General features: G+C 41.1%; 1 protein-coding gene across 1 annotated transcript in view; it reads right to left on the bottom strand.

Annotated features, from left to right (window-relative positions):
• Positions 1 to 26,364, bottom strand: part of slc6a2 (solute carrier family 6 member 2) — a 164,089-nt gene that overhangs the window by 128,615 nt on the left and 9,110 nt on the right. The window contains exon 3 of the mRNA XM_068049478.1: positions 23,227 to 23,464. Coding sequence (XP_067905579.1) covers positions 23,227 to 23,464 — 238 coding nt within the window. The remainder of the gene's footprint in view (positions 1 to 23,226; positions 23,465 to 26,364) is intronic.

The raw sequence follows: 26,364 nt of genomic DNA, 5'->3' as shown, positions 1-26,364 counted from the left end.
GATTTAAGTATGAAAGTAATGATTTGGGGCAGACTTTCCTCTTCTTGTACTTTGGTGTAGTGATTCACCTAGGCAGAGTATATAGAGGAAAATTGGGCAGGAAGAATCACTTGCTTGTAACAAAGCCTGTCCGATTTCCTAGTTATTTATTTAAATGGGCAAAATTACAGGTAAACTCCATTTTGAAGGCGTAATTGTCCCAGTCTAATTTTCTTCAACATACTCCACCCAGGTATGTGCCCAAGAGCAAGAGGAAAATCTGCCCCAGGTGCTGCTGACATTGTAGAACACTGGAAATTATTATGAGAGTCCAGGATCAGTTCAGATCCATTCAGTTTTGCACGTCTCCATTCCCTATGAGTCACTCAATGAGCAGCAATGGAGACGGTAGCTTTGTAGGCTCACCAAGTGGGTGGAAAGAGGTTGTAGGGGAGGGGGAAATGACATGCATTGTAAATATCATTGCTAGAAAAAAATGTTTCTGCAACAAAACTTTAGTACTCCAAGAAACAGCTTTTTATTTGCATGTATTACTCCTTTCTGGGAGAAGGCCATACAATGAGATGAATTTGTGTGTTTCCACCTAGCATAAACTGTGCTGGAGTGGCCTGAAAATGGCATTGGGCAACCTACCAGCACATTCAGGCTGACACAACCGCTGCCATGAGAGATAGGGTCCAGAGATGGGCAGTTAGAATGCTTGCCTATTTCAGGTGGCTGACTATAATATGCCAATCAAGGACATATGATCCCCACAACTGTAAAAGCACAAATAGGTACTGTATGCACCACACACGCTGGGCAGGATTTTGTGCTGGAGGCGGAGATATCAGCAGCGCCACTGAGAGCAGTGGCCACTGCCAATACTCCAGAAGCCTTGGACCCAGACTGCCCACAGAGGGACCCCCCCACCCCCCCCAACAGGCCTGCAGGGAGGGTGCCTCATTTTACAAGGAAAGATCCCAGCGGTGGTGGGAAGAGGCCCTTAATTGGCTGTTAATAGGCCACTTAAGAGCCTCAATTGGCCTCTGGGTGGGAAGGCCACTGTCGGTCTATCCTGCCTCCGGGAAGATCGCTAGGCGACAGGCCCTTCGTCCCGCCGCCCCCCCACCAACCATTGCAATACTCCATGCCCCCTACCCCCGTCTCCGATCCCACCTCAGGGGGGGACTGTAAAATCCCAGTCACTGTGGCCAGTTATACCAGCATTGAGCAGCCTACTTGGAGGATCTGGGGACTGCTTAGAAAACAGTTGAAATTCTTTTTTGAATGGCGGAGCAGGCCCGAAGGGCCGAATGGCTTACTCCTGCTCCTATTTTCTATGTTTCCATGTTTTATTTTTGTTGCAGGAGGAAACTATTTCTCCCAGGCTCTGACTGTCAACTAGTTCTGCATAGGATTTTCAGTTCTCCCTAACCAGAAGGATGCTTTGGAGTGCAATTTGGTACCAGCAGCATGCACCCGAGTCTCAAAATGGCTCAGGCCTCACAGTGTGATCAACAGACAAACAGTGGATGCTGCCCACTTACTCTCCACCTGTTGTGCAGCTTAAACTAAAATGGGCCTTGTGGGTTTATGATTTTGGCCAGTGGTAATTTACGATTTGCCTTGTATCCTCTCCCAATCCCCAAAATAGCATGCGCCACATCATCCAAAATAGTGATGCAGCAAAGAACTCAATAAAAAGGTGCATTGCTACAAAACATAATATATACTCAGTAATTTAGCAGCAATTAGCCAATCTGACTTTTCCCCATTAATACTACTACTATCCCTGTTGCATAATGACACATCTTCAGATCGATTATTGCAATGAACTTTTTTTGTATTTTGAGAGTATAGGTTGAGGAATCAATGATCGAGCCACAATGCATTTCTGTTCATAGTGATTTACAAATACATACAACCATGTATTGAGTTGAGTTATTGGCACCATTATATCTGTTGAAGGGTATTACCCAATTAGCTAAACAATGCCAGTCACCCAATAAGCAGCGGACTGTCAGTGCGAAGGTTGTTGTTTGATGGGGGGATTTTTTTTAATAATGGTATGGATCAGCGCTGCAAGATTTGGTTGGCAGGAATAGGTCAATATGGTTTTTCCCTGATGATGCTTTGTATGCCATGCAACTCTGGTCATTTGCTCAGTTGGCTTATGGTGTTACTGGAATACCTCACTGAAATATAACTTTGTAACTCACTGCCATTTGCCTCTGAGCATATGTTTAAATTATGTACCAAAGAAAGATTCTTATCTTACCTCATTTTAGAAAACGCATTAGTGTTCTATATATATATAAAAATCAACACACCAATGTTTTCAAAAGGACCCCTAAATTTATTTACAAGATCTAGAAGAACAACTGATGATAATCAGCCTAGGCTATTCCACTGGAATAATCCTCCCTAGGCATTACATCACTATTTCCTTCCCCATTCTCCCTATAAACAAAAATGATCAGTATCAAAAAAGGAGCTGTTTGGGTATTTGGGACATTCACACACGCAACAACTATAACTCGTTATTTTTGAATCTGTACTTAAATATTGTAAACCCAAAAATGTCTCTCTGAAGGCTATTTCCCTGAGTGAAATCTGATCTGTTTTCAAATGCACCAAAATTATATTATCTTATACATGTGATTCAAAGTTCTGGCTGCAACTTCCTCCAACTTACAATGCAAACATTTCTATCACAAACTCTAAAAAAGGCAACAATTATTTCAAGATTTTGGTAGTGGAAGTTTAATGAACTTTCAAAATGTTTTTAACACTTTAACAGTGCCATTCTCACACTTCTAATCATCAGTTTCTTTTTATAAATGAAAAGCTGACAGTGAGCATTTCAAGCCACTTGTCAGCATTTAAGAAGAATTATCAGCATTTTCCACTGGAATCAGCTGGAAGGCAGGAATGGGGGTCCTCTAAACCAATCAAGTTGGCTAGTTAATTCAAATCAGTTAACACCTTGATTGAAATAAACAACTTGCATTTATATAGCACCTTTCACGACCATAAGATATCTCAAAGCGCTTTACAGCCAATGAAGTACTTTTTGAACTGTAGTCACTGTAATAATGTAGGATAGTGGATAGACGAATGCCATACCAATGAATTAAGCCTTCCCCAATACGACCAGCAGATATTTCCAACCTCATTTTTTAAAATCAAAAATAATCTGAAATGAAGAACAGGTTGATTGACATCTCAAAGAGGTTAATGTTGGGGTTTGAACCATCATCAGTCAGTTCAATAGCTTTGTTTTGATGCTGGATCATCTTTACCCTAGTAAAGCTACTTTAAAATAAAAGTGGTTTATTTAAAGGAGTTACATGTGCCCAGTTTCAAGCTCAGTACTCTCCCACCAGATTTGAGCTGCCGCTGGGTTGGGAATAGGGGCAGATGCAATGTGAGAAACCTTTGTTCTGTATATGGAAAACAAATCTCTGGTTGGGATTGTTGCGCAATGTAAAGTTTCAGTTCACAAAATAAAATGACTTATCTGTAGGTTAGATTCCCAATGAAAGGAACTGGACCCTGTAAAGTTATATTGAAGTTTCAACAAATACTTTTCTATTTAAAATAACTGTAATCCCTCCAGGAGAAAGAGTCACTAGCACTCAGTTTTCAAAATATAGAGAAATGCACCACAAAATTGTCAAAAATCAAAATGTTCCCAGTGTGCAGATCCCCACACCCTCCCCATACAGAAAGCAATCTCATGCCTCCAGCACTCACACCCCTTCCAGTAATTTCCACACCCATCACTGCAATAAACTGAACCTTTCCCCCTGCAACAAAAGTAACCAAATGTGGGATATGTCTATGAATTCATTTACCACAAGTCCATGTCCCACTGAATCATTAATGCAACCCCTTATCATTGCATATCATAAGGTCTATTCTCAGGGCTCCTTTTGAGCAGTCAGCTCTTTTGGATATGTTTCAGATTTTTGAAGCTGTTGGTCAACTTTTTCTTGTCTTCCAGGTTGGTGTGTGTGAGTTCTGTTGTCCATGTTTTAATTAGTAGTAAGAATTTTTTTATATATTCTTTCATGGGATGTGGGCGTCACTGGCAAGGTCAGCATTTGTTGTCCATCCCTAATTGCCCTTGACTCCTGAGTGGCTTGCTAGACCATTTCAGAGGTCAGTTAAGAGTCAACCACATTGCTGTGGATCTGGAGTCACATGTAGGCCAGACCAGGTAAGGACAGCAGATTTCCTTCCCTAAAGGACATTAGTGAACCAGGTAGGTTTTGCAGCAATCGTTGACAGTTTGATGGTTCACAAAGACTAGTTTTTAATTCCAGACTTTTATTTATTAATTGAATTATAAATACAAATCTAAATATTCCACTGATGAAATGTTAACCCTGTTTTTCTCTCCACGGATGCTGCCTGACCTACTGAGTATTTCCAGCATTTTCTGTTTTTGTGTGAAATATTCCACTGGCCTCACTCTCAGTAACATTTAACATGCCATAAGAAATAAACAAGGGCAAATTACACGCTCACACCCATTGTGTATTCTCTTAAAAAAATGTCATGTAATAGTTGCTATTATGCTAGTCTATTTCCCTCCAAATGAGTGATTGATGCAAGAGTGAACCTTTGTCACGATCCAAAGAACAGGCTGTAGAGGAGGCTCAGGCAGCAGGCGAGAAGGAACTCACAGGTATAGTGGGCTAGATTTCAACTTGCTGCTTGGGGGTAGAGCTGGCATTGCAGATTGGTCAACGTGATAGAAACTTTGCAATTTTCCATTGATTTCAGGTAATAAGCAACGCAAACAAGTGAAAGCCTACCCATTATCCTCTGACTTTCAACAACACCAACATCACTGAATCCCCCATCATCAACATTCTGAGAGACATTTTATTTTTATTTGTTTCATAGGATGTGGGCGTCGCTGGCCAGGCCAGCATTTGTTGCCCATCCCTAATTGCCCTTGAGAAGGTGGTGGTGAGCTGCCTTCTTGAACCACTGCAGTCCATGTGGGGTAGGTACAGCCACAGTGCTGTTTGGAAGGGAGTTCCAGGATTTTGACCCAGCCACAGTGAAGGAACGGCGATATAGTTCCAAGTCAGGATGGTGTGTGACTTGGAGGGGAACTTGTAGGTGGTGGTGTTCCCATGCATCTGCTGCCCTTTTCTTATTCTAATCTTATTTTCCTAATGCTTCTGATGTTCATGCATTTACCTTATTGTATATTTATCTCCCCTCAGGGTCTACCCATTTCTGGTGTCTATTTTCCCAATGTCATTCCCTATTTCTGTGGTGTTTTCCATCTTTTGGCAATTTTCTACTCCTTTGTCAGTTGCATTTTGAGATCCAAAACCTCTCTGCCATGCCCCTAACTATTTGGCTTAAATGATTCTGGATAGCTGTTTAAGTGTGTTTTCTCTCTTTGTCTTTGCATTGCTTAAGTGCAACTCATCACTCCTGTACCAATTTTTATTGTCTTGCTAATATTCCCAAATAGGAAAGCAGAATTTTTCACATCTTCAATTTTCTTGGTGTACTCTCCTCTTTTACCAAACATCAATTTGTATTTATGTAGCATCTTTAATGTTGCAAAAATGCTTCAAAGGGGGTTACATCAGACAAAATTTGACAGAAAGTCACATAGGGATATCAGGACAGGTGACCAAAAGCTTGGTCAAAGAGGTAGATTTTAAGAAGTGCCTTAAAAGCTAGGAGGCAGAGAGGTTTAAAGAGGCAATGGCAGAGCTTAAGGACTGGGCAGTTGAAAGCTGTTTCTTTAAACAATATAAAGGAATTCAATGAATTGCAGCCACAAATGTTGGCCCAAATTGCCAATGTTGTTTTACGACCAGTGATCCCAGACTATATTTTGAGAACCAAAGTTTCTATACTTTGTATTGAACTAAATATTATGTTATTCTTGGGTCTCGTAGACTGAATTGACAAGATTTTTCATTCAATAAATGATGGCCACATCCAAGAATGAAAAAAATCTTAAAACTAATGCGCAGAAAAAATTAAATAAAAGTAAAATGCTGAAAATCGGAAACGAAAACAGAAATACTCAGCAGGTCAGGCAGTATCTGTGGAAAGAAACAGTTAACATTTCAGGTTGACAGCCTTCTGTCAGAACTGATAAAAGGTAATTGATCTGAAACGCTAGCACAGTGTCTCTCTCCACAGAACCTGCCTGCCCTGCTGAGTATTTGCAGCATTTTCTGTTTATATTACACAGTAACATGTCTCTTATATGAAATTGCCATACAATTAAGAAAGTGTTTTTGAAATTCTGTATATACATTTGTAAAAACTTTCTGACATGTCATCAACTGGACAAGAATCTCTAAGTGCCGAAAAACAATATTCACCCTTCAAGGAACTGAATGGAGCATTCCTTCATTAACACGCTGACAACTTTAATCTGATAACGCAAGAGAAATTGAAGTGGACATCTCTGTAAGCAATGATCCAGTAATGCTACAGGAGCTCTCTGCCTTACACAACCAGATCCAGAAGGTCAGTGTGTTGGGATCAGCTTCTCTGGTATCATCACACTAAATGTTGCTAATGGAGTACCCAGTGAAAATTGTGTTTCAACACCAGTTCCAATTTGTGTTGGCAATAAGCAAAACAAAGCACACTGGATTTATGAATTGTTAATGATTTAGGTGTGCTCTATATTATCAGAAATTTTCAAAATAAAATATCACAAATTCTGTTAAGTAGCAAACAGCATGCGATAATACATTTTGTGTAGATTTAGCAGAAAAAGGGGGCTGAATTTTAAAAATGGGGTTAGGAACCCGACGCCTGGATGATTTCCAGATCCCTACCCCATACCTCAGCTGCATCACTAATACAATGCGATCTTTAACTGTTAATGCCCTAATTGAGCAGAAGACAAGCTTGGTGCCCAATTAGTGTTGTTGAGTGTCTGCAGGAGGTGAGAGCTGCAAGTGGCCAGGGCAGGCAGCAGCCATGATGGGGTCTGCTGCTCCCTTGCAGAAGAGAGCCAGTAGCTCCATGGAGGGGCAGCAGAATAAAGAGATGAGACACCACTTCCAAAATAAAACAAAATCCTGCACTTGGCTCAGCACAAGATCCCCGTGGGCCCAAAACATTTAATCTTCCAACAATAAACTTTGCCCTTTGTGAGCCCAACAGCTGCGCACAATCGTTCACCAGACTGGTCATGCTTGCCAGAATCCCAATTAAAAATAGCAGTGCTTGGCTGAGGCTAGTCTTTGGGCTCAGCCACCTCCTCATATTGGTCTCCAGAGGAGCAGGAAAATAATCTATTTTAGAATTCTAGCAGTGAGATACCATGCTGCAGTGCGACTGTATCCCTTTGTGTGGGAGAGTCAATGAGGAGATTAAAAAACAGAATGATACATGCCATGAGCTTGGGATGACCTCTGATCTCACTGTCATCATGTCTTCTATTGCCTCCATGCCCAGAATCTCTAGGGCCTTTTCCTTGTCAGGGTCAAGAGTTGTAATTTCCTGGCTGCACATGGAAAAGCTGGTTCTAACCATATTATATTATTCGAACACACATTGGAATAAGGAATATGAGAAAAGATGTGAGTCACACAAGTGACCATACAAGAAACTAATGTGTGTGTGTGCAGCTTGCAAATATTTTATGTAGGCAGCAATAAATATGTATTTTGTATTCATTACTTGTCAAATCTCATGAGCCACCAGCGAACACATCATGTTGGCAACACTGCCAAGTGATCTGGTAAAACATAGGCCTCTCTGTGCATCTGGAAAGTAGGTGAACAATTGCCAAGGTGTTGGGCATTCTTCTGCTGTCATAATGCACCAAACATATAGTGAAGAGACATTATGATACCTTGTGAAAAAACATTTTTCAATGATGCAAAGTGTGAGCACACTTACCTTGGTAACCTTGTGCAGCCAAACAAACTTCTCACCTGCTCCCAGATTAGGGGCAAAGGAAACGTAGCAGTTACTCTTTCAATACCCTTCATTCAGGCTGCTCTGTGGGTACTCCTGAGGTACTCCACTGCTCCAAAAAAGCTCTACACTTCTATGCAGCACTTCCTATGGCAGCATGTCTGAAGAAGCAGCTTGAGGTGATGTTTTTCTACCTCTGTGTCACACTTCTGCCACTTTGCACATAACTCCCCTGTTCTTTGAGAATTGCTGATGCTGGATGTTCTGCCCCAAGATATCGTGCACTAGGAGCGTTTCTGCAGCCGTAGACGGGGCTCCAGGATGGTGTGTTGCCTCCCCGCTGCCAGGGTCGAGGATGTCATGAAATGGCTACAGGACATTCTTCTGGGGGAGGGTGAACAGCCAGAGGTCCTGGTCCATGCTGGCACCAATGACATAGGTAAGAAGGGGGATGAGCTCCTGAAAGCAGATTTTAGGGAGCTAGGAAGGAGATTAAAAAGCAGGACCTCAAAAGCAGTAATCTCAGGATTACTCCCATCCCACGTTCAAGTGAGCATAGGAATAGGAGAATTGAGTGATTGAACACGTGGCTGGAGAACTGGTGTAGGAGGGAGTGCATCAGATTGCTGAGGCATTGGGACTAGTTCTGGGGCAAGTGGGACCTGTACAAGATGGGCAGGTTGCATCTGAACAGTATTGGGACTAATATCCTCGCAGGGAGATTTTCCGAGTGCTGTTGGGGAGGGTTTAAACTAGATTGACAGGGGGGATGGGAACCTGAGAGGGAGCTCAGATTGGAGGGAAGTAAAACTGGTAACTCCTCAGGGGTGTGGGAACCAGGAGCAAATATCAGAGGAATACCAAGGTGCACAGAATACTGGGGGAGATAGATAGCACTAGAGCAGAGAATAGTAAGTTATTAGGTGCGATCAGAGTAAGGGAGAAAGTAATAAAGTCTCAATCAGGATTAATGTGCATGTATGTGAATACATGAGGTGTGGTCAGTAAGATTGGTGAAGTACTGGCGCAGATTGCCATGTGGAAATATGATGTTGTGGTTATAACAGAGGCCTGGCTCAAAGAAGGGCAGGACTGGGTGTTAAATATTCCTGGGTACAAGGTGTTCAGGAAAGATACGAAAGGGAAAAAGGGGGAGGGGTGGCAGCATTGATTAAGGAGAACATTGCAGTGCTGGAGAAAAGGATGTCCCAGAGGGATCGAGGACAAAATCAATTTGGCTAGAGCTAAGGAACAAAAAAGGTGCAGTTACATTGCTCGGTGTTGTCTGTAGGCCACTAGGAAGAGCGTGGAGGAACAAATTTGCAAGGAAATTACAGAGACGTGCAAAAGTTATAGGGTAGTTAAAATGGGGGACTTTAATTATCCAAACATAGACTGGGATAATAGTAGTGTAAAGGGCAGTGAGGGGCAAGAGTTCCTAGAGTGTGTTCAGGAAAATATTCTACTGCAGTATATTGCCAGTCCAACGAGAAAGGAGGCACTGCTAGACCTGCTTCTTGGGAATGAGGTGGGCCAAGTGGATCAAGTATCAGTAGAACAGCATTTAGGGGACAGTGACCATTGTATTATAAGATTTAGGCTGACTATAGAAAAGGACAAAGAACAATCCAGAGTAAGAATAATTAACTGGGGGAAAGCCAACTTCAACGGGGTACGATTGGAGTTGGGGCGAATAAATTGGAGTCAAAAGTTGGCAGGAAAACCTGTAGCTGAACAATGGGCTACCTTCAAAGAAGAGATAGCTCAGGCACAGTTAAGGTATATTCCCACGAAGGGGAACGGTAGGGCAAACAAATCCCAGAGCTCCCTGGATGACAAAAGAGGTAGAGATTAAGATAAAGAAGAAAAAGTGTGCTTATGACAGATGCCAGGTAGAAAATACTATTGAGAACCAGGCTGAATATAGAAGGTCCAGAGGGGAAGTGAAAAAGCATATAAGAGAAGCAAAGTGAGAGCATGAAAAGAGACTGGCAGCTAGCATTAAAGGAAATCCCAAAGTTTTCTGTAGACATATAAATCGTAAAAGGGTGGTAAAAGGAGGAGTGGGGCCTACTAGGGACCAGAAAGGGGATTTACACATGGAGGTAGAGGGCATAGGTGAGGTATTAACTGAATACTTTGCATCTGTCTTTACCAAGGAAGAAGATGCAACCTAGACAATAGTGAAAGAGGAGGTAATTCAGACTCTAGAGGGGTTTAAAATTGATAAAGAGGATGTAATAGACAGGCTGTCTGTGCTTAAAGTAGATAAAGCACCAGGACCGGATGAGATGCATCCAAGGATACTGAGGGAAGTGAGGGTGGAAATTGCGGAGGCACTGGCCATAATTTTTCATTCTTCCTTAGACTCAGGGGTGGTGCCAGAGGACTGGAGAATTGCAAATGTTACACCCTTGTTCAAAAAAGGCATTTGATACAGTGCCGCACAACAGACGTGTGAGCAAAGTGCTAGCTCATGGAATAAAAGGAACAGTAACAACATGGATATGGAATTGGCTGAGTGACAAGAAACAAAGAGTAGCAGTTAATAGATATTTTCCGGGCTGGAGGAAGGTTTGTAGTGGAGTTCCCCAGGGATCAGTGTTGGGACCCTTGCTTTTCCTGATATATATTAATGGCCTAGATCTTGGTGTACAGGGCACAATTTCAAAGTTTGCAGATGATACAAAACTTGGAAGCATTGTGAACTGCGAGGAGGATAATGTAGAACTCCAAAAGGACATAAACAAGTTGGTGGAATGGGCAGACAGGTGGCTGATGAAATTCAATTCAGAGAAATATGAATTGATTCATTTTGTTAGGAAGAACATGGAGAGTCAATATAGAATAAAGGGTACAATTCTAAAGGGGGTGTAGGAGCAGAGGGACCTAGGTGTATCTGTGCATAAATCATTGAAGGTTGCAGGCAGGTTGAGAGAGCAGTTAATAAAGCATACAGTATCCTGGGCTTTATTAATAGGGGCATAGAGTACAAGAGCAAGCAAGTTATGTTGAACTTGTATATGACACTAGCTTGGCCTCAGCTGGAGTATTGTATACAATTTTGGACACGCACTGTAGGAAAGACATGAGGGCATTGGAGAGAGTACAAAAAAGATTCACGAGAATAGTTCCAGGGATGAGGAACTCCAGTTATGAAGATAGATTGGAGACGTTAGGACTGTTTTCCTTGAAGAAGAGAAGGCTGAGAGGAGATTTGACAGAGGTATTCAAAATCATGAGGGGTCTGGACAGAGTAGATAGGGAGAAACTGTTCCCACTCTGAAAGGATCGAGAACGAGAGGGCACAGATTTGAAGTATTTGGTAACAGAAGCAAAAGTGACATGAGGAAAAACTTTCTCACGCAGAGAGTGGTTAAGGCCTGAAATGCACTGCCTGAGAGTGTGGTGGAGGCAGGTTCAATTGAAGCATTGAAAAGGAAGAATGGGCATGGTTACGGAGAGAAGGCAGGGGAATGGAACAGAGTGAATTCCTCTTTCAGAAAGCAGGCTCGGAAACGATGGGCCAAAGGGCCTCCTTCTGCACTGTGACAATTCTGTGAAAATGTATTCAAATGAGCTGACCTCCTTTTAAAAGGTTCAGTACATCACAGCATGCACAATGTCCAAGAACCAATGGTTTCTTGGAGACAAAAGTCGATTATCAGTCCCAATACTCATTTATATGATGATAACTTGTGCTATTCCTTAGTATTAAATACAGTTTAGGTGGCACAGTGGTTAGCACCACAGCCTCACAGCTCCAGCGACCCGGGTTCAATTCTGGGTACTGCCTGTGTGGAGTTTGCAAGTTCTCCCTGTGTCTGCGTGGGTTTCCTCCGGGTGCTCCGGTTTCCTCCCACATGCCAAAGACTTGCAGGTTGATAGGTCAATTGGCCATTATAAATTGCCCCTAGTATAGGTAGGTGGTAGGGAAATATAGGGACAGGTGGGGATGTGGTAGGAATATGGAATTAGTGTAGGATTAGTATAAATGGGTAGTTGATGGTCGGCACAGACTCGGTGGGCCGAAGGGCATGTTTCAGTACTGTATCAGTAAACTAAACAGTATTTTTGGAGGAGCTATAAATGCTTTCTGTGCCGATGGATTCCTGGTTTATGGTATGACAGGATGGTATGTATGAGATTTATTCAGTACAACCACAATTTATGGCTCTTTTCAACCTTGGCCAAATATGGGGTGGGAGTTGCGGGGGAGGAGGGGAATGGGGAAGAAGCTAGCAGTTACGGGATAAGTACTAAAAATAAATCTGTACGCAAAAACCCTGCTGAAGTTTCTCTTTTTCTCTCCCCCCCCCCCCCCCCACCACCCCTCAGGCTGTCATTTTTGAATTACTTTCTCACAAAATAGATTGTACAAAATATTTTTTACAAAATATTTTTAAATGAATACTGAAGAATCACCACCAAAACTGCAATAATGCACAGAAATCCAAAGAGATGCGTTAAGATAATGGACAAAGGGATTTTATATAAATACACAACCATGCCGTTCTCCACACCACCACCTGGAAATTACTGGCATTTGTGTTTTATTTAAGGGGGTTGAAATCACATTGTGTGATAGTAGTTAACTTCAGCTGAAGATCAGCAAAAGCACCTCACAGAAACAGTTTATGCTTCTTCTCTGGGGTTTTCACTGATCTTCCACGTTGTGGCAGAAATTCTCCCCCTGGCTTATCTCCACTTGTAACTAGGTTTTCGTTCATAGATGGCTGTCCCAATTATTGGGATCGGCAACATCGCTCTGAAGCCTTTCCACTTTAACAGTGCTCAGACACAATGCAGAATGACAGGGAACGCTGGACCCAATTTCTTCCCAACTTCAAAATTGAACCAAATGCGTAATTAAAACGAAATGGAATTTAACCATTTACTGCCCCTCCTGTCAACAACTATTTGCTATATTGATTTCGTGAGCGACACCCAGCAAATTTCATCACTCCTGTGACATTGCAAGAATGAACACAATGCAAATCCAGGGTCATATGCAGGATAGCCATTGTGATGAAAATACTGCCAATTTCAAACACAATTGTTAGCTTATATTTTGGCTCAAGAAACTTGTTTTAGGCTAATAAAATTTTTCTCCAGATTTTCCATGGACGACTAATATGCCTTTAACGAATCATATTTTAGCATAATTTATGATACAAAATATTAGTCCATATGAAATCCCAAAAATGAAATACTTAAATAAAGTGCCACTGAATTATTAGTACAGGTATCAGCGATTGTCGATTCCGATATTTGGAGTAAAAGTTTTGATGTGAACATTGAAAGCAGCAAAATCCAATAGAAAAGTGATGGAAGATTATAGAATAGTGATGTAAGATATTAAAGTCTAAACCAGAGATGTAAAAGCAACCCAAGAGCGCAGCAACAAATGATGTTTCTCACACACCCGTACGTTTGCACTTTCAGATTCTGAACGATATAAATACTCGAACAAACCATCTAAACGCGTAAGATGCTGACGAACATACGAATTAGGAGCAGGAGTAGGCGACTCTGCCCCTCAACCTGCTCTGCCATTCAATAAGATTATGGTTGATCTGATTGTAACCTCCACTCCACATTCCCGCCCAGCCACGATAACCTTTCACCCCCTTGCTCATCAAGAAGCTATTAAAAATAGCTATCTGCCTTAAAAATATTTCAAGACTCTGCTTCCACTGTCTTTTGAGGAAGAGTTCCACAGACTCAGGACCCTCTAGGAGAAAACATTTCTCTTCATCTCTGTCTTAAATGGGTGACACCTTATTTTTAAATAGTGACCCCGAGTGCTAGATTCTTCCATAAGGGAAACAGCCTTTCCACATCCATCCGATCAAACTCTTCAGGATTTTATAAGTTTCCATGAAATCACCTCTTACTCTTCTAGACTCCAGCGGATACAAGCCAAGCCTGTCCAACCTTTCCTCATAAGACAACCTGCCCATTCCAGGTAGAGGCCTGCTACCCGACCCGAACCTGACGACATGTGTCGGGTTTGGGTCGGGTCGGGCTCATCTTCAGGGTATGGCTTTCGGGCTCAGGTCGGGTCGGGCAGAGTCCAGGTCGAGTCTGGTCGGGTCGGGCCGGACACACACGGTGAGTGCTCTGCTGGTAAGTATTGAAATTAAGAAACTTACCTGAGCTGGGAGTCCGGGACGAAACTCAGTCTGCTGAGTGAGCGAGTGATGTCACTATGATGTTATCATGCATGCGCTGCAGCTTCTTGCAGGTGCGGTGTCAGGATGGTAAGTAAACGGATGCTCGGGTCGGATCGAATCGGGGTGGGTTCAGGGCAAAATCAGAGGGACCCGGGCCTGGTCGGGCTCGGGCCCACTGTGGTTCGGTCAGGTTCGGGTCGGGTTCTTTTTTCCCGACCTGAGCAGGCCTCTAATTACAGGTATTAGTCCAGTAAACCTTTTCTGAACTGCTTCCAATGCATTTACATCCTTCCTTAAATTACGAGACCAATTCTGTGCATAGTACTCCAGATGTGGTCTCACCAATGCCCTGTATAACTGAAACATAACTTCCCTACTTTTGTATTCAATTCCCCTCGCAATAAACGATAACATTCTATTAGCTTTCCTAATTACTTGCTGAACCTGCATACTAACCTTTTGTGATTCATGCACCAGGACACCCAGATCCCTCTGCATCTCAGAGATCAAGAACAATAGGGCAGTAATAGTAGGCGATTTTAACTACCCCAATATTAACTGGGATAGTTTTAGTGTGAAAGGAATTGAGGGAGCAGAATTATTGAGGTGCATTAGGAGAACTTTTTTGACCAATATGTAGCAAGACCAACAAGAGAGGGCGCAGTTTTAGATGATGAGCAGGTGGAAGGAGTGGCAGTGGGAGAGCATTTTGGTGGTAGTGATCATAATTCAGTCAGTTTTAACATAATTATGGAAAAGGACAGAGATAGAACAGGAGTTTGAGTTCTCAATTGGGGCAAGACCAATTTTATTGAACTGAGGAGTGATTTAGCAAAAGTGGACTGGAAACAGCTACTTGAAGGTAAATCAGTGTCAGAACAGTGGGGAGCATTCAAAGGGCAGATCCAAGGGATTCAAAGTAAACAGGTTCCCACAAAGAAAAAGAGTGAGGCGGACAAATCTAGAGCCTCATGGATGTCAGGGAGCCTACAGGGTAACATAAGTCAGAAAAGGAAAGCTTATGTCCGACACCGAGAAGTTAATACTACAGAAAGCCAAGAGGAGAATAGAAAGTGGAGGGGTGAAATCAAAAAGGAAATTAGGAAAGCAAAGAGAGGGCATGAAAGAATATTGGCAAGCAAAATCAAGGTGAACCCAAAGATGTTTTATCAATACATTAAGAGTAAGAGGATAACTAAGGAGAGAGAAGGGCTCATAAAAGACCAAAAAGGTAACCTATGTGTAAGGGAGGATGATGTTGGTATAGTTCTTAATGAATACTTTGCATCTGCCTTCACAAAAAAGGAAGACAATGCAGATATTGTAGTTAAAGAAGAGGAGTGTGAAGTATTGGATGCGATAAACATAGGGAAAGAGGAAGTATTAATGGGATTAGCATCCTTGAAATCACCAGGGCCAGATGAAATGTACCCTAGGCTGTTAAAAGAAGCAAGAGAGGAAATAGCATTCTGTCCTCCCTGATTGCCTGCCCCTCTTCCGCGGTTACGTTCACGCCCGGGTATCCCTGGAGAAGGAGCATGCGGTGTCCGCCGGTACGCTTGAGGCCTTCCGCGACCGGTGTGCACCACAGGGGCTGGAGTGCATTGTCAATGCCGAGAATGGCATTTTAATTTGAGTTTTTTGTTTATTTATGTGTTTTTAATAAAATTATTTTAAATATATAAATATGTATATAAAGGGGGCCTGAGGAATAAAGGCTCCCTCTACATAAAATATATAAAAGGGGCCTGGGGTATAAAGGCCACCTTATACAAAAAAAATGGAGTTAGACACAGAGTTTAAAAAAAAAGAGAGGAAATAGCAGAAGGTCTGACCATAATTTTCCAGTCCTCGCTGGATACAGGTGTGTGACGGAGGATTGGAGAACTGCTAACGTTGTACCTCTGTTTAAAAAGGGAGTGAGGGATAGACTGAATAATTACAGGCCAGTCAGTCTAACCTCAATAATGGGCAAATCATTGGAATCTATTCTGAGAGACAGGATAAACTGTCACTGAGAAAGGCACAGGCTAATCAAGGATTGTCAGCATTGATTTGTTAAGGGAAGATCTTGTTTGACCAACTTGATTGATTTTTTTTGAAGAAGATAGATGAGGGTAGTGCAGTTGATGTGGTCTACATGGATTTTAGCAAGGCTTTTGACAAGGTCCCACATGGAAGACTGGTTAAAAAATTAAATCCCATGGGATCCAGGGAAATACAGCAAGGTAGATACAAAATTGGATCAGTGGCTGTATAGATAGTGAGGAGGATAGTTGTAGGCTGCAGGAAGATATTGATGGTCTGGTCAAATGGGCAGAAAAGTGGCAAATGGAATTCAACCTGGAGAACTGTGAAGTGATGCATTTAGGGAGGTCAAACAAGGCAAAGGAATACATGATTAATGGGAAAATACTGAGAAGTGTAGAGGAAGTGAGGGTTGATGGAGTGAATGTCCACAGATCCCCGAAGGTAGCAGGACAGGTCCATAAGGTGGTTAAGAAGGCATATGGAATCCTTTCCTTTATTAGCCAAGGTATAGAATATAAGAGCAGGGAGGTTATGCTGGAACTGTATAACTCATTGGTTAGGCCACAACTTGAGTACTGTGTGCAGTTCTGGTCAGCTCATTACAGAAAGAATGTAATTGCATGAGAGAGGGCACTGAGGAGACTTATGAGGATGTTACCAGAACTGGAAAAATGCAGCAATGAGGAAAGATTGGGTAGGCTGGGGTTGTTCTCCTAGGAATAGAGAAGGCTGAGGGGAGATCTGATTGAAATGTACTAAACTGTGAGGGGTTTGGATAGAGTGGAGGTGAAGTATCTATTCACCTTAGTAGAGAGGTCAGTGACGAGGGGGCATAGATTTAAAGTGATTGGTAGAAAAATTAGAGAGGAGATGAGGAAAAGCCTTTTCACCCAGAGGGTGGTGGGGGTGTGGAACTCACTGCCTGAAAGGGTAGTTGAGGCAGAAACCCTCAACTCATTCAAAAGGAGTCCGGATATGCACCTCAAGTGCCGTAATCTGCAAGGCTACGGACCAAATGCTGGAAGGTGGGATTAGAGTAGGTGGATCGTTTTTCTGCCAGCACAGACACGATGGGCCAAGTGGCCTCTTTATGTGCCTTAAACTTTCTATGATTCTCTGCAATCTCTCACCATTTAGATAATATGCTTCTTTTTTATTCTTCCTGCCAAAATGGACGATTTCACATGTTCCCACATTATATTTCATTTGTCAGATCGTTGCCCACTCAATTAACCTATCCATATCCCTGAGTAGCCTCCTTATGTCTTCTTCACAGCTTACTTTCCTACCTAGCTTTGTGTCATCAGCAAATTTAGCAACTGTACCTTCGGTCCCTTCATCCAAGTCATTTGTATAAATTGTGAAAAGTTGCATCCCGCCCACTGATCCCTGCGGCACACCATTTGATCCATCTTGCCAACCAGAAAAATGACCCATTTATGCCTACTCTGTGTTTCCTGTTAGCTAGCCAATCTTCTATCTATTGGTTTATATTCATTAATTTATAACCTAGCAACGTTACTTCTCACCATCTAATCTATATAAAGGAACAGTCCGATGAGTGAGTCTACAGATTATAACAGAATTTACACTCAAGTAAACTGGAATTGATACAAACCAAGATTTCTTTTAAAGACTGAATAGGATTTTCTGAAGGCTACAATTCCTCCAGAATCAAACTCTGACTGCTGCTGACAATTTGACTCTGGTGTTATCAAGATGCTCATCCAACATCACTTATTAAACGCATTTTGCATTTGCTCCCAGATTTCTAGATGTTTTCAATGGAAAGCGAAGCTTTAAAATAAAAATTGTGTTGTGATGAGTTTCTGTAAATTAGGACTTCTTGTTCAGAATATTATGTCCACATTTGAGATCTGGATTTAATATCAGAATATAATAGGCATAACGTAAAATGGGTAAATCTAAAAACTAAACTGCTTTATCAATTACAAAAAAAATTTACTATGAGCAAGTTCCTCTACACAAGTTGATATAATATTTCAAACTTCTGCAAAGTATAAGAAAAAAATTATATTTATATATTGTGTCTTATTACATCCTTAGGATGTTCCAAAGGTCTCTATAACCATTTAATTATTTTGAAGTGTGGTCTCTGACATTAGGTATGTGACTTAAAGTAAGAATTATTTGGATGTTTTATTTCACAAAAACCATATATGTGAAAGCATATTGATCATCAGAATTAAATTAATAAATAAAACCGTGTCATCCATATTATATTATTATTTTATTCATACTTTTGAAGTAGATAAACTAATTTTCTAAAAATCATTTAAAAATAAACAGTGGGTCTTTTTACATTAGTTTAGAACTTAAGTTGAACTGCGACAAGCTGGAGACTTTGGCCTTAATTCAAAAACATCTGGTCAGTTAGAAATGGTGGAAAAATCTGAAGATTGGAACCTGGCCCTTTAATATTCTGAATTTTTATTATAGCCATCGACATGGAGAAATGGAAACCTTCCAATTATCAGGTATCAGGATGAAATTATCGCAATAAAATATCAAACTTTAACTAAACGCAATCAGTGCATATATCGCCCTGCTATTTTTAAAATTTGAAGTAAAACTTTCCACAGTAAAAATTCCAGAGTTAGTTAGGAACTACAGAAGCTTGTGGAGGGACAGATGAATATCTGACATTTTTAAAAATACTATCTGGCCTTCAAGTTCTTAGATTTCAAGAAAGATTCCCATACATAAAGGGTGAGTGCACATAGCTGAAACTGTAAAAAGAAAGCACTCAACAAATGGTGTTTTTACTTAAAGTGCTTGGATTTGGGTTTGGCTAGTAATGAAACAATCCAATATTACATGTTTTCTCCAATATAAAAACTGCAGCTGAAATATGCAGGTCAGAGCTCTCTCCTTCTCCAGATGGCTTTTTATGGAAAAATGTTACAACACTGGAAATAAATCATTTTGCATAAAGCAGTAGGCAGATAGTAGTACAATACCCAGAGAAATCTTATCCATTATGAAATCCTTGCCTGTTCGGTGTTCACACAGACTTAGAAAATTATAAAGGGGAAGATTATAATTGTTGCTTGCATTTGCTGGTATGCACAAGATTATGTAGTATGATGATATGCTTCAGGTATGAACAACACCAAATTTGCAGAGATGACTATGTATGGTAAATGCGGACGAAAAGAAAAGCCGCTGAATTTGAAATTGAGCTGCAAACCCAATTTTATAGGTTGCGAAAAAGATTATTAGAGCTAATTGATAGAGAGCAACAGACTTAGTGGAGAAGGATCGATTATAGTCTCAGGTCTGGAGTTTCTCTGGAAGTCATTTAATTCTCAAGCACTACAAGGTATCCTTGGTTTGTTAACATGTATTTCCAACAACCTTCAATAATAGTTTCTCAAACAAGTGGAACAGAAATATAACAAAAAAAATCACAAATGTGGATACAGGGCAGAAAAGAATTCAGTATGCCGGAATAGATAAGTTGCATATTCCGGATACATCTGGCTTTGTACATTGAACATACAGTGCTACATTTGAAGGGAAAGGTTTTTTGAGACCATTTGAAGACAATAGAAACTTAATATATGCACCTAAAAAAAAATCAAATTTACACAAAAACAACCCTTATAGCTATCATGTTAAAACATAAATCTTCGCTGGAAAACATGCCACAATAAAAGCCACCTTGTGATTTTCTTCCAAATAGAGTTAAACAATTTTAGCAATTGCATTTCTCAGCTTGGCATGCTTCTGTGTTATGCTGTAGGTGCTAATTAAAATCACCAAGAGCTTTACACACTTAAGAGCTGATAAAGCTACATATTTTAAATCACATTTATTGCTGGTTTCACCTTTTTACTGGCAATCATTTTCAAGTATGACCATTACATTTAATACTCTGAAAAAATAACTCTCCTAACTAAACAGATAATTCATGCTATTTCCCAATCTGTTTGGATGTACTATCATTGGCACAGTTACAAATCATACATCTGGGCCGGAATTTTACACTGGCCAGACGGGAGCCATCCACCCGACTGAAAAGTCGGTGGCGAGCCCAACTCCGCATGGCCTGGGGATCTGGACCGCATTGCGCAGTCCCCAGGCCCTTAATTTGTCTGAGGCAGGATTTCCACCTCATTGAGGCAGGAAGTCCCACCTAAAGGAGTTGCCGGCCAATCAGCGGTCCGGCAGCTCTCTGTCCTAGCAGCGCAATTGGTAGCGGTGGCCACTGCTGGACTGCAACCCAGCTGAAGATGGAAGATTTCGGACAGCCCCACGAATGGTAAGTTTTTGGGGTCTCGCTGGGGGCAATCGGTTGGGTGCCGGTGAGGCGTGTGGTTGATTGGGGGGATGGGGGGGGGCTTGTTGGGCATTGGGGGCAGCCCTCCGGCGGGCACAGGGTGCCTGATCAGGAGGCCCACCCCCCACAGGCTGTCGGAAAGCCACCTACTTTTAATAGGGGGCATTTCACGGGCCTGGGCCACCTGCCAGCCAAGGGTAAAATCCCAGTGTCGGCGGGCGAAAGCCCTTAAGTGGCCATTAACTGGCCACTTAAGGGCCTTGATTGGCTTGGGGCGGGAAGGGCGTTTTTCGTCACCGCCGCCCTGTGTAAAATGGCAGCGGAGGTGGGAGCGGGTCACGAAGGGCCCCCGGAGCCGCCTGCTCCATTTTACGCCCCCCTCCCGCCCCCCAGCCACCATCCCGCTTTTTGGGGGGGCATAAAATTCCGGCCCTGGTGTCCCTAGTTATTCTTTTGAGAAAAGGAACTCCATTAAGAAGACACTATCATCTGGCAATGCCACATTTCCAGGTTTATAAATTAAACAGTGTGCGTGATGCAACTGGTGGTGTGGTCAGGTCAGGTCATTGATTGTGTTGGGAACTATGAACAGCAAATGAAAGTAAAAGGTGTGTCACAACAGTCTGTGTTACAGAAGATATGTGGGGATGTAATCTGGACCTCATTCCACGGTGTGAAACTGAAAACAAGGTCAAATTTCAGGGATCAGTATCCTGCGCCCAAAGGATGGCTGAAAAAGGTCACACTCAAAATTGTGTCAAGAGATTTTTCTGACATCACTAGAAGGCACTTGGAACAGGTGTTAGGTCCCTTACATATGCAAATGAGGAGCCTAAAGTCTGTTTTAGACTCGCTCCCCAAAAAAGATGAGAGGGGCAGGAGTTGGGTCTGCCCAGCTCGAGATTCTTCAATGGCCAATGCGGCAGAAGCAGCAACTGCAAACAAAAGAAGTGTTTTAAATATTATATTTTTTTTTAAATGTTCCTCTAGAGCCATGAAAAGCATGAGTGCTCCTCCCAACTTCACCGCCTGCATGAGGGCTGCTGCTGACCCTCAATCAGCCTCCCTCTCTCACTCATTCACGACCATACGTACCATAGAGCCACCAGCAGTGAGGCAGATGGCCCAGGACTTGAACCAGAAGGGCAAGCTGCCTGCACAGGTGTGATAGACTCAGGCAGCTCACCCACATTATTTAGATATGGTCCAATTTTAGGCTTTGGGCCTCCAGGTTTGAGCACACGCTGTGGCTGCTTCAAAGCTGATATATTTCCTCCCCGAGGATGCAATACTATGTCAACCATTCTAGTGGTCAATGTGGCTATTTTTGGACTGTATATTTGGTGTCTGGTCATTTTTAAGAGTTCTTAGCCTGCAGCAGCAATGTCGCTTTTGTGTTATGACCATTTGCATTAGGAAACTACTAGGAATTATGCAAGGAGCAAAAGTTAAGAATGAAGCACATTAACTAATCTCTGAATGTTTAATTGTCATGTTTTAATTATTGAATGAAACTAGATCAAACATTTGTTCTCTGTAGTTAATGTCATTAATTACTGTCACTGTCTGCCTCATCATTCAAATGTATTGAATGGCATGAAGTTCCTGCACTTACAGCGTAGATACAAACTAAATTTGCCACAGATAGTTAGGCCTTGCCCTTCCTAATCTAAGTGTCCTTTTAAATGGTATGGTGAGTTTTAATTACTGCCAACCAACCACTTGTTCCTTCACAGCTTGCATGTGTGAAGTCTCCTTTCTTCAGCTTTTAATTGTTATTGGAGATCTAAATTTTTAAAAACTTTTTCTTTCTATCTCTTAAAACAATCGTTTTTTTCCCTCTCTATTTCACTTTCTGTACCTGAGTTGACATTGAATTCACGATTCTAACTTACAGGTCCTGGTTAAGACTCAGTGCTGCTCATTAATGATTCTTCAATCTCAATGGTTAAGGTGATACACAGTTAGTTGCCCTGTTCTCACCAGTCCAAGATGCCGTGTATAGGGTACCATGGTGCTTGGATGTCCCACTGACAGCAACTTGCTGTGCAAAGCCCCAGAAAGTCTACAGGCAAGTACCAGTCTAACAAATGGCAGGCACTGTTTGTTCACTTGTCACAGCAAAATCAGGCCAATATATGCATTGCAATATTACACCTACGATTCACTGTTCACAAAATTATATTTTATGATAACATGGGTTCAACTTTACCAAAATTATGTCTAAAAATGTAAAAATATTTTAAAACTGAAAGAAATAAGGTAAAGCACTGCATTTCTCAATTACTAAATATGTATTTGTGCCTGTATTTCAAATAAATGGGAAATTAACTTGTTCCCATCAGCGTGATCTCATTCTGCAGGACATTCACGGGGTTATCACAACAAATGCTGCCACTAATGCTTCCTGACTTAGCCTTTTTGCCATTTTAAAACAATCAATAATTATAAGGTACTTCTGCAGGGCGAACAAAAGCAGGAGATTAAATGTGGTGCAAGTGACGTTTTGCATTTTTTGCTAATCAGCAGAATGAACATTTGAAAATATGAGTAACTATAATCCAATGTTAAAAAGAGAGCTTCTTTATACCACCAGTAAAATAAGCTACCACAGATTTTTATTATTTCAGAAGAGTGGGAAGTCTAATCAGCATTCCCAAAGATTCAGTGAACTTTAAATTGTGTGCTGCTGGTAGAAATACTGGCTAAAAATGTACAGTGGCTTTATCAACGTATTAACATTTTCAACTGTCTGATCTTGACATTCAAGTTATTCAACAGCAAATAAAGGCAAAGATGTCAACTTACTCATAGTACTCCGCAGCTGGTGTGATTTTATATTTTGAGTATTTGGTTCCATTTCCCAGGACTGAGACATTGAGTACCTTCGGGTCAGTACAGTTGTGACTGTTCCAATGGTTATTGCAGTGTACCCATGGAAGGTCAGATGTAAATGAAGAGAAGAGATAGTACAGGGACCAGGCTATGATCACGTTATAGTAGAAGCCAACATATAGGGCTATTAGTATCACAGCGTAGCCCACACCTAAAAGAAAAATTAGTCATTTCATTTCTTTTACAGTTTATAAACTAGGTTTCCCTTCCCCTTTCTCCAGCAAATACAACATCAAAGGGCCCACAAATACATTTAAGGCCTTCTTAAAATCAATTCCTATTTGTCAGAGAAAATTTTGCTTAATAGTTCATATTTTTAACTGTAATAATGTAAATAGACAGTTGTTGTAAAACTTACTTTCTACCACTCGATGCTGGAAGTTCATTTTGAACCTATTGTGCTTTAGGTCATTTTAAAGTTGTCCTAAAGACATTTTGCCCACCAATCTTCCCATGGAGTGTGCCAATTACAACTAAGAAAAACATCTTTCTCTGTGGAAAAATCCAGCTAGGCTTTCTGCCTAATATAGGCCCTGTGTTGGAGAATATTTTGTTTGTTTTATAAAATAAAGAAATGCACTTTCAAAAAAGAATATTTCCAGTTTCTGTTTGAAATATACCAATTGCATTCGATGAATCTATAAGCGATACTTACTGGAGTAATAGAACTAACCTTGGGACTCAATGAGTCCTTATGCACCAGAAGTCAAAATTGACTGCAATTGGCCGCCATCAGTGCTCTAGCACCTCATTTGCATATTAATTTAATATTATTTCCTCTTCATGCCAACATCAAAATGACAAGTTTGTCTTTGTGAGTAAACAAAGAACAGGGGCCCATACTGTTAAAGGGCATTGCAGCAACCTTTTCTTTGTAATGTAATCACTGCATGAATGATAGGCTAAATGACACAATATACACAACTTACACAGGACCTTTAATGCCAAAGGGCTGTTTTTCAATCTACAGTGCTTTTGTGCAGATGTTGGGAAAGTGGCACTGTCATACAGCTCATAATAACAATGAAATGTAAATACTAAGAATTGCACGAGTGCTTCTTTGGCATCATTCCCTCAATCCTCTGAACTTTAAACAGTGCCATGCAAACTGCAAATGCCATTGCTCATATGTCTCTCCAAATTTCCTTTTTCTAAAAAGACTTTATTTTTATCTCTCCCTCCTCTCCTGCAGGTTTTAGGGCATGGTTCTGCAGCACTCAACTAACTTAGCACAGAATGAGGATCAAATCTAGGATCTATCTGATCTACACAGATCAACTAGTCAATCAACCTGAAACTTCAACTTTGTTTTTCTCTCCACAGATGCTGACTGACCTGAATATGTCCAGCATTTCCTGTTTATATTATAGTCATTGGATACACTTGCTTATTCATTGGGATATTCAAGCTATACTTTCATTGGTTGCAACCAAAATTTTCAGGAATGTCAGGTGTCGATGGAAAGTAAAGTTTCCTCTAATCTGTGCAAACAATGTGCTCTAACTCCCAGGCTGTGAGGAGAACGCTACTGTAATTGGCATGAATTTTTCTATCACACAAGAATTAGCATGCAGTCCTTTCCTCAAATTTGCTTAAATAAATCAAAACTTCCTGTGCCAACACTGTGCCCTTTTCAAAGTGCCACACATAGAGATATGAGTTCAATAGATTTTCAAAAACTCTAACTTTATACAGTTTAAAGGTGTAACTCATTGACTGAAACTGATGCAAATGATTGGAGGACCCTCAGCAATATATGTGTCCCATTAAATTCCTTGTAAGAGACTCAAATCTTCTCATAACTACTTAATGCCTTCAGCCCTTGCACAAATCCATTTGTGAGCAAAATATCATACATTACATTTGTTTTCAAAGATTTAAAGAGTTACCAGCTTGATTTGCAACCATGAAGGCCCAAAGAACTGCAGTAAGGGAAGAATGGCAAGAATATGAATATGGTGAGACCACACCTGGAGCATTGTGTACAGTTTTGGTCTCCTCACCTATGAAAGGATATACTTGCCTTAGAGAGAGTGCAATGAAAGTTCATTAGGCTGATTCATGGGATGCGAGGTTTGTCCTATGAGGAGAGATTGGGTAGACCAGGCCTAGACTTTAGAAGAACAAGAGGTGATCTCATTGAAACATGCAATATTCTTAAGGGGCTTGACAGGGTTAATGCTGGGAGGATGTTTCCTCTGGCTGGGGTATCTAGAACTAGCAGTAACAGTCTCACAATAAGGGGTCAGCCATTTAGGACTGGGATGAATAGATATTTTCTCACTCAATGGGTTGTGAATATTTGGAATTTTCTACCGTACAGAGCAGTGGATGTTCAGTCGTTGAGCAGCGATTGATAGATTTTTGGATACTAAGGGAATCAAGGAATATGGGGATAGTGTGGAAAGGTGGATTTGAGGGAGAAGATCTTATTGAATGGTGGAGCAGGCTTGAAGGGCCAAATGGCCTACTCTGGTTCCTATTTTTTATGTTCTTATATTATGACCAGGCAGTTTAATTATGCTGACAGAACTAGAATCGTATAAAGGATATTTACTATTTTTCATTGCAAAGATTTTTGTTAAAAGCCATATTTGATAATTGCAGTTGCACTAAAATAGATTTCACTCCAACTTATTTTTGCCCAAATTCATCTGCTCTTCCTAAAAAAAGAAACACAAAAGAAACAAAAGAATCTTTTCTATGAATGCCTATTAGTATCTAACCAACAATATTCATTTAAAAATAAATATCAAAGACTCTTTTGCAATTGAACTTTTTCATAAGTTGTGTCAAAGAACTGATTTTCAGTGTCTTTCTAACTTTAAACATTGAAAATAGCAATCAGAGGAATGTAAGTTTTACAATATACTGGTGAAATACAATTTTTTTAAACCCAATTTTCTCCCTTTTGTCTCTTGAATGTACCCACTGACTCTTACTGAGATACAGTTCCAGGGCATATATAACGCTCTGACTATTTTTCATGTCTGACCCTACAAATTGAGTGTTGGCAAGCTGTTTATCTGTGGAGTGCATAGCAATTGATGC

This window comes from Heterodontus francisci, chromosome 17, assembly GCF_036365525.1.
Source record: "Heterodontus francisci isolate sHetFra1 chromosome 17, sHetFra1.hap1, whole genome shotgun sequence".
Classification (NCBI taxonomy): Eukaryota; Metazoa; Chordata; class Chondrichthyes; order Heterodontiformes; family Heterodontidae; genus Heterodontus; species Heterodontus francisci.
This window is presented reverse-complemented; position numbering and strand designations above follow the sequence as displayed.